This window comes from Octopus bimaculoides, chromosome 11, assembly GCF_001194135.2.
Source record: "Octopus bimaculoides isolate UCB-OBI-ISO-001 chromosome 11, ASM119413v2, whole genome shotgun sequence".
NCBI classification, from domain to species: domain Eukaryota; kingdom Metazoa; phylum Mollusca; class Cephalopoda; order Octopoda; family Octopodidae; genus Octopus; species Octopus bimaculoides.
Window position 1 is genome coordinate 42,866,756 of NC_068991.1, and position 9,537 is coordinate 42,876,292.

Genomic DNA, 9,537 nt, shown 5'->3' on the forward strand with positions numbered 1-9,537 from the left:
AAGTTGGAATGTGGGCAGTCTGCATGGAAGGGGAACTGAGGTGTGTGAGGAATTGAGGAAGAGGAGGGTGGATGTGTGCAGGAGGCTAGGTGGAAGGACCAGAGTGCAAGTGGGGGGGGGGGTCAAGGGAAGAAGGTAAAAGTTGTGGTGGTCGGGAAACAGCAAGAGGACAGGAGGTGTGGTGAAGGAAGAAATCTGTGAGAAGGTGGTGGAGGTCAGGAGAAAGAGTGACAGAGTGATGACAGTAGTGTTAGCATTTGAGGAAGAAGTGGTGAGAGTGATTTGTGGGTAGGGTCCACAAAGTGGAAGCAGGATCACTGAGAAAGAGCAGTCCTTTGATGAAATGACGAATGAGTGGGACTTACATAAGGTAGATGAATTGGTTTTGGGCATGGGTGATTTTAATGGACATATTGGGAAATGGGTCCAGGGCTTTGAGGGTGTGCATAAGGGAAATGGAATTGGGGAGAGAAATGTGGAAGGATGCTGCTGGAGTTTTGTGATGAGAAAGAGTTGTGTGTGGTGAACATGTGGTTTAGGAAAATAGAGAAAAGGAAGGTGACTTTCAGTACAGGGAGGGAATGAGACAGATTGATTTCATATTGGTTGGCAGGAAAAACAGAAAGTATCGGAGGGATGTGAAGACAATACCAGGGGAGTTGCAGCACAAGCTGGTGGTTGATGACTTGGATAAGAGGAAAGTTAAAAAGTGTGTGAGAAAGGAAACGGTTGAGAGGAGAAAGGTGTGGAAACTGAAGGAAGAAGAAACAAGAGCAAGGTTTGAGGAGAGAGTTGAGAAGTTGGTAAGCATTGATGCACCAGATTTGTGAAAGTCTTTTAAAGGGGTACCAAAGGCATGTGACAAACTGGGTAGAAGGACAAAAGGTAAGAGAGATTGAGGAGATATGTGGTGGTGGAACGAGGAGGTGAGGGATGTGATAGTGAGGAAGAAGGAGGCGCACAAAGCTTTATTCAATAATAGGACTGAGCAAATGAAAGCCAGGTATAATAATATGAAGAATTGTGCAAAGAAGGTGGTTGCAAGATCTATGGTTGATGTGGTGACGGAGAGTGGAAGAGAGGGATTAATAATGGAGATACTGTATGCGGATGGCCTTGTTCTGATGAGTGAGACAATGGAGGGATCGAGGGAGAAGTTTTGGAAATGGAAGGAGGCATCTGAAAACAAGGGTTTGAAGGTAAACCTCGAGAAGACAAAGGTGATGGTGAGCGGGTTGGAAGGAGAAGTGTTAGTGAATAAGGTGGATCCATGTGGTGTATGTGGGAGGAGGGTAATGGCACATGTGGTGTTGTGTACCAGATGTGAGAAATGGATTCATGGCAGATGTACGAAAATGAAGGTGACCCCCAAGACTGGAAAGAAAGTTTATTTGTGGAAGATGTGAGAAAGGAGCTGGAAGGCTGGCAGAACCAGTGGAAACACTATATGATGAGGTGGAAATGGGTTTTGCTATTTGGGAGATAGGGTGGCTGTAAGAGAGAGACTTGGCTAGGTGAAATTCAGGGAATGTGGAGTGTTGTTATACGAGAAAAGGTTCTCATTGATGATGAAAAGAAGGGTCTATAAGAGTTAAGTGAGAGCTACAATGCTGTATGAGAGTGAGACATGGTGTCTGAGGGGGAGTGAGATGGCAATTTTGAGAAGGACCAAGAGAGCAATAGTGAGAGAGATGTGTGGTGTGAAGCTGTTTGATAAGAGGAGGACTGAGGACTTGATGGGGGTGCTGGGGTTGGAGGAATCAGTGGAATGGCTGGCAAGGGTGAATGGAGTGCAGTGGTATGGGCATGTGTTGAGGAGGGATGAGGAGCATGTTCTGAGGAGGGTGCTTGAGTTTGAGGTAAATGGACGGTGAAAGTGAGGTAGACCAAGGAAAATGTAGAGGGGACAGGTGGAGGAGGAGATTGAGAGGGTTAGCTTGAGAAGGGAGGTTGTCCAAAACTAGGCAAGATGGCGAGATTTAAAACACTGGATGATGATGATGATGATGATGATGATGATGATGACGATGGGGTATATTGTTCTCATTTCTAAGATATGTTGCTGATGTACCGCAGTATAGTTAGTTCCAAAAGAACATTCCTGTTTAAGTAGATATATATATATATGTAAAGTTTCTTAAATGGTTTAGTCATGACGGAAGGACCACTCATGATCTTTACAGACCATCCAAGATTGGTGAGATTGATGCAATTTTTATCATCATGAACACCTTGCAAGAAAAACTTTGTAACTGGTCTACATATAACAACCTACATTAAAACGATTTCAAATCCACTACAAAGATAAGTACTCAGTTTTAATGTCATACATTCAACTGTATAAATACTTTCTTCATTAGAAAATAAATTTTTAAAATATGCTTCAAAATGAAAAATTGTGAAACTCAGTATTTATTGAGAATTCAGAATTTTCAAGTGGCAAGCTGGTGGGAAAAACAAAGGAATAATCTGTTGGACACCAGTTGGCAAGATATAGAGTTGGATCTGAAAAGCATCTTTTGTGGCACTGACAATTAATTTGAAAATCATCTGAAGTAGAAGAACAGCTAATTAGACTTAGTAGCAGATAACTTGGTTTTATTTTGATTCATATCAATGACAGTAGTTTTACACATACTGGTGATTGCACACTTGTACTCAGTATTATAAAGGTAGTAATATTCTAACCATTCAAATATTGTAAACAATACAACCTCGAGTTTGAAATTTCTCTTCAATAAAGATCAACTGAATATACTAAGGTTTGGAATACAAAGTTTTATTAGAGAGAGGAAGAGGGAATGGATTAATTAAGTTTATGCCAATGTCCATCTTGTTTTTGAGCAGGAGTTTCTTAAGAATACTTGAACATCTTCCCAAGCTTGAGTATTTTAGAGAGAAGGATGTTTAATTGTTAGGTTAAAGTATAAAGTAAAGTGTGATGGTTTCATCCATATAAAAATCAGTATATATTAGGAACTAATGATTAACAACACATTCTAAATAGTTATTCTTCTTTTGCTTGTAGAGGGCCCATTTTGCTAGATATGCACTTTTTACAACAAAATAGCTTTTAAAGTCTGAAGCTAAGAGTAACAAATGTAAAGAAACAATAAATGAATTTAGATCAGATACACAAAATGTCATGACAAGTATGCTTAAAAATATCAAAACAAAAATTACAAATACTGCCAGAGTGCAACTGTCCTAAGAGCAGGATCACAGTTTGTGAAAACTAGACTACAGTTAAAGAAATGGATTCATTTTATGCATTGCTGCAACAAGAATAGCAAACCAGCAAGTAGAGCTTTTGAAAAAGGCAGTTGAATTCAATAATTACTTTTGTGAATATGTAGATACACAGTCAGTCTCCTGGAGCACTACAATATCTTGTGATGTAGGGCCTCAGTATTTTAACTGACTTTGATTCCATGAAATACCTTGGGCTGTGCCTCAGGTTGACTAACACCTAGTAGGTGAAATTTAGTAGATATAAACTGTATGCATATATATTAGAATGGAAAGTGTTGTTGCATTATTGACATGATCACTTTGAAAGCACTTTTTCAATACTTATATAAAATAAGCATGAATTATTGCATTTTAATGCTTTTTCTTTCTTTGTAGATTAATTTATACCATAGTGGTTAAATTCATATCAAGTTTGTGCTTTTAATATGAGTTTAGATCAGACCCACATCAGACACTGCATGTTGCATGAATGAAAGAGAGCTTTTCCACTATGGAAGTACTGAGATATTCATTGTCAGTGGAAATGAAACTTTAAGTGTAAGGACATACCAACAATGGTTTGGCCAGATTTGCTCGGAAAATTTTTTTTCACAGATTCCCCTTGATCTGAATAACTGAGTTCAGTCACTATTGAGCTTCTGATTAGCATGCTGGGCGAAATGCCTAGTGGTATTTCATCTGTCTTTACATTCTGAGTTCAAATTCTACCAAGGTCGACTTTGCCTTTCATCCTTTTGGGATCGATAAAATTAAGTATCAGTTGCGTACTGAGGTCGATCTAATTGACTGGCCCCCACCCCAAAAATTTCAGGCCTTGTGCCTAGAGTAGAAAAGAATATTGAGCTTCTGAAAACAGCAGTTGAAGTACTGGCCAAGTGGGTTATAGAGGCTGAGGGAAGGAAATATAACATTTATATTGCAATTGATTAACTGGCATCAGAAAATGTCTCAAATTGTAAAACATTTTGTCCAATAAAGCGGTGCTCCAGCATGGCTGCAGTCAAATGACTGAAACAAATAAAAGAATAAATATTTAAAAAATACAGAAGTTTTATAAAAAAAACTAATGGAAACAGTGGAAGAATAAAATCTCTGAGAATGGTACCTGATGGTGGTTTTGAGTATGTTAGGTTTAACTGATTTAAGATATTCATTTCTATTAGCTATTTGTGTCCTGACTGTTTTTGTCTACGTAATTTTTTTGAATGCTAATTTTAAGACAACTGTTCTTTTATGGAAGATCTCAGTGAGATTCTGAAAATATCTCCAGTTGAATGGGATGGTTAGTTTCCAAACTGGAGAAGTTCAAGAGGATAGCCTTTGAACTTTTACCTTATTTGTCTTGGAATAAGTGTTTACTCTGCAGTTCTCAGCTGCTACTCTATTTGAACCTGTAACACAAAGTGCAGATCCAATTTGAATTCAGATCAATATGTCCAGCAACGACTGCGCTGGTGGTCACCGTAGGATCAGCCTTGAAAACCTAGTCACATCTTCAGTTGTTCACTACAGCAATGCCATTGAAAAACATGTAAAGTCAGATTAATAGAAACAAGAATGAAAGTTTCTAGAAATACAAGACAGAATGAAAAAAGAATGTAGCAACATCATGAAAAAAGCCAAAAGATTACAAAATTGGTGAGGAAAATACGTAATTAATACTGGTAATATGGATCTAAGGACACACATGAAGATGAAACATGGACCACTACACTTCAAGAATACAGGACTCAAAATAAGAATATCTCAAGAAAAATAGTTCAATATAGTCATGATGTGGACACTAACAAGCTCACCTCAGTATGATACTCAGTGAAGTCCAGTACCCATGGATAAAATTAAATGTGCAATCATCAAGCTTAAAAACAACAAACACCTTTTAAGATGACAGTGTAGTTTGAATGAGAGTTGGCTGCTAAAGCAAGTAGAAACCTCCTTGTAGTTACAGTGAGTAGGGAGTCAAATACTTGGATTACAGTGATGATCCACAGCACAGTCCTCAGTTTAGCAGAGGCTTGTTATATCTGGATCAATGGCCCTATGAGTGGCACCACTTCATGCAATGATTACCTATGTGCTGCTTGATTAGGGTTGAGCAACAAATCACCTACAGGTAACCTGTTTTTTAAATACACTTGATTCACCTGTAACATGGTTTCACTATGTAATTTTGACAATGAGAGGCACCATAAGTCTTCCACAAGCCTAGAATAGTTCAGTTTTACTTCCTCCAAGGAAAGTAATTCAACTGCAACAATTACCAAGGTAATTATTGTCATGAAGGTTTTACCATTTTTATCCCTAAAATTTCCAATGCCATTATGAAAGACAACTAAATATAGAAAATGAATGGGAGAAAGAGAGTCATCTGAATGTGAAACCAGCAGAGGGTTCAGCCATTCTTTGGGCAGCAGTGTGATAAACAAAACAATTAAGAACATGAAAACATGGAAAGACTTGGGTCAAAAATTACTGTTGAGATGCTTAAAATATCTAGCATAGTGGTATACATCCTAGTCACCCATGTAGTTAATCTGGTTGTGCAGGAAGGTATGATAACCATCAACAGGTGCAGCATAGTCAACTGTTACAAAGGTAAAGGTGATGCCATAGTGAGAATTACAGAGATACCAAATTAGTGGAACAGGTCAGAAAGTCACTGAAAGAGACATAGCTCTGAAGAAAGTAATCCTAGATGAGATGCAGTTTGATCTTGAGCTGGGGAGAAGTACTAGTGATGCTAAATTCATCATTGTACTTATTGTTAACTCTCAACTTACTAACAGCATCCCTGTACATGACCTGAATGGCTCCCGCCAGCCAGTCATCTTCTCCTAGTTTCCATAGCAACCACCTTTTCCAGGTCAATGAATGCCAAGTGCTGTGGTTTACTTTTAGTTAAATACTTCTGCAGTTGCTGTACTAAAATCAGGCATGAGACATCAGATGTGTGCAAGAGAGAAGACTGTGCTGGTATGCTGCAATATGATGCAGATGGATGAGGATAGCTGTATAAAAAAATAGCCAATTGCTAAAAATGGACGAAGTCTGTGGAAGAGGGACACCCAGGAAGATGTAGGATGAAGTAGTGAAGGCCGACATCAAAATGTTGAGCCTCTGGAGGAGATGACAAAGTACCAAGATGAATGGTGATATGCTATGCTTGAAAAGACCTGTCCATTTCAGCAAAGATAAGGTCCTATCAAGCCCTTCCCACAAGCTCATCTTCTAACACCCATTTCTCCATCAATCCTCTAACTGCAGTGCTACTCACTCAGGTGCTGTACATAATACTGCTTACCCTCCACATTACATTGTATCTCTGTTACTGACCTTTATCACTCCTCCCTGACCCACTCTTATATCCAACACCTCTCCTCCCCCAAACTGATATTCATTGTGTCCATGTCAACCCCTTAATCTCTAATCCCCTGTCACATGCTTTTCACTATCTAGCGCACTTACCTGCTCACCCACCTTTTCTGTTCCTCTATCCCTATTTTCTCTTTCATATTTACCTTGCACCTTCAAAGTATGCTTTCGCCTTCTCTCTCTCTCTTTTCAGCTGGGGAAGACACCTGTTCCTCTCTCATACTTTCACAGCCTTCATTACTATGCCCCGCTCAGTTGAGGGGGTCTTGTCTTGCAAATATTTGGTGACTTCACTAGTGTTGGTACCACGGAAAAAGCACCCAGTACACTGAAAAGTAGTTGGCGTTAGAAAGGACATCAAGCTGTAGAAATCATGCCAAAGTAGCCGTTCGGGTCATCGGTTCCTGTTGAACCATCCAACCCATGGACGTTAAATGATGATGAGTGTAATAGTCTTCCAAACAGGGATAGTGTTTCTAGATAAAAGTTTCCAAAAACAGTTTTCCTTAAATAGAGAGAACACCAAAGTGGCAGTACTCTCAGTAGCTGTTCCTATACTAAGGGATATATTCCCATTATGAAATTGTTTTCCCACACCTCTAAGCTAATTTTGATTCAATATTCTAAGATAAGACATTCAAAAGGCAATACTGGTAACAATTACATTGATGAGATAAATTCTCCACAATTATAATCAACACTTTATGTTTCATGAACACAGATTAACTTAACATTTCAAATAAATTGGTGGAATGACTACAATCACACGTCATAATGCACGTGCGTATACATCAAGAAGTTTAATGAAATCTCAAGGTAATTATATGTATATCATATGTAGATTAAATACGAATCTCAATGAATTCATATTATGTATATTAAACAATATATAATGTATATTAAACACAAAACTTCATCAATTCATGTTGGTCTTCAGTTGTCGCATTTCTTCATGTACTGGATGAAAAAGTTAGGATTGAACTGTCGTATCTCTATTTCTAATTCAGTATTCCAATATTTTTATATGCACTATACTTAAGATTTTTAAAAGAAAACCCAACAAAACTGAGGTTTATAGTCCAAATAAAAGTACACTACATTAGTGATATAGGTATTTTACTCATCTCAAAAACAGGCATAGGAATTATATTTTGAGAAGTTTGTTTCTGCAGACAATATAGTACAGTACCCCAGAACCCAAGTTATAGCTAGTTACAGAGATGAAATTGATTTTTCTTTTGTTACCAAAGGAATTTCAGTGAATTTTCATATACATTGGAAAACAATTCCGATCTCATACAAACAGATGGTTTCATGCAAACATGGACAGCAAAGAAAGCATAATTACAGCTGGTTGATATAACAACAATGTAGCAGGCGTTATATAACAATTTCTTTTTCGTGAAACTTACTTTCATAGGATCAGCTAAATATATTCGTTCCACTGCTTTGGCAAATTCGTCCCAATTAGATATATACGTCATATTAATTAAGCTTTATTTTCTTTCTTTTACTCCAATTTCGATAAAACACGTTTACTATCACAGTTGGCAAGGCATAACGCAGTAAATTGCTAAACTCTTTTATGATTGGTCATAATTATATGCACAAAAATTAAATTGATTTATGCCTAGTTAAAGATAAAAATTGATTTCAAAAAATTCTATTAAATAAAATGATTAATAATTTTCATTCCTTTAATTTTATCTTTTATTTTTCTACTATTTTTTTCAATGTCGTTGGTGTTGCTGGTGGTAAGCAGTGAGTGAGTCATTTAGGTAATTACATCAAATAGAATATTGCTGTCAACATGGCGCCAGTGCTGCGGAAAGCTAGATAAAGGACTGCACATCTCGGAGTGTAGTGGTGAAGGAAGGTTTTCTATTAATACATTCGAATGGTGATATTTGCCGAAGGGTATTTAAATAGTAAATATTTTCGAATTTTGTGGAAAGGAAAAATCCTCATCGATAAAGACAGCAGCATTGAGGAAATATTTTTGCTATATAAAAGATTCCCAAAAGAAAGAAAGAAAAAAAATTACATATTTAACTGAGAGAGAAAAATCTTGTTTAATACAATATACACGTTTCTATTATATATATATATATATATCTCTGTTTATATATATAGATCTATATATATATAGATAGATATATATATATACATATACACACACACTCACACATATACATACACATATTTGTCAGTCAAAATATACGTCTAATATACATGAGATAATTATTTCCTCGCTGTTTATGTTTGTCTAGTGGAAAAAATATAGACACTTCACAGATCCCACAAGCATGTGGTAAGTTATTTACAATTTAACTCGCACTATCAAACGTTATAAAATGAAATGGTTGAATATCTATGTTTGTATGTGTTTATATATATATATACATGTTAGATGAGTGAGTGGACTTAATCAGATGTATTGTTTTGAACCCTCTCGCCTGAGAAATGACTAATAAGAATGGGGTTTGTTTGTTTTTTTCCAGTCTTTTCTGGACTACTAAGTGTACAAAGAAAGATTCATAAACCGCATGATTAAACCTTCTAATCATGCCGTCAGTTATTATCTTTACATATGCATGTACATACACCGAAGTATGTGGCTATATTGGTATCATATATGTGTGTGTGTGTGTGTATATAAATATATATACACACATCGACGTCCGTACACATATGCTGGCTGTGTTAAAATGTTGCATAACCCTAGTCTTATATGAATATTGCCTATCTCGAGTGCGTATATATAAATATATATACACATACATCCATCGCTAGTAAACGTCTTGAAACACGAAATGATAAATACCACCCGCCTTTTTAACTATCATACTTCATGTCTATTTTCTTTACCCTCCCCTATTGAATGAATGACTGTATCAGATATACCTGTGTGTA

At 36.9% G+C, this 9,537-nt stretch overlaps 2 protein-coding genes across 2 annotated transcripts in view; one reads left to right on the top strand and one right to left on the bottom strand.

Moving 5' to 3' along the window:
* The window catches only part of LOC128249078 (signal recognition particle 9 kDa protein-like), a 52,261-nt gene extending 44,062 nt beyond the window's left edge, over positions 1-8,199 (bottom strand). Inside the window, exon 1 of the mRNA XM_052971760.1 lies at positions 8,037-8,199. Coding sequence (XP_052827720.1) covers positions 8,037-8,108 — 72 coding nt within the window. The 5' untranslated portion in view covers positions 8,109-8,199. The remainder of the gene's footprint in view (positions 1-8,036) is intronic.
* A 182-nt stretch (positions 8,200-8,381) lies between these two features.
* The window catches only part of LOC106873164 (vasodilator-stimulated phosphoprotein), a gene marked incomplete at its 3' end in the record, with an annotated part of 184,441 nt that continues 183,285 nt past the window's right edge, over positions 8,382-9,537 (top strand). Inside the window, exon 1 of the mRNA XM_014920393.2 lies at positions 8,382-8,935. Within this exon, the coding sequence (XP_014775879.2) occupies positions 8,931-8,935 (5 nt within the window). The remainder of the gene's footprint in view (positions 8,936-9,537) is intronic.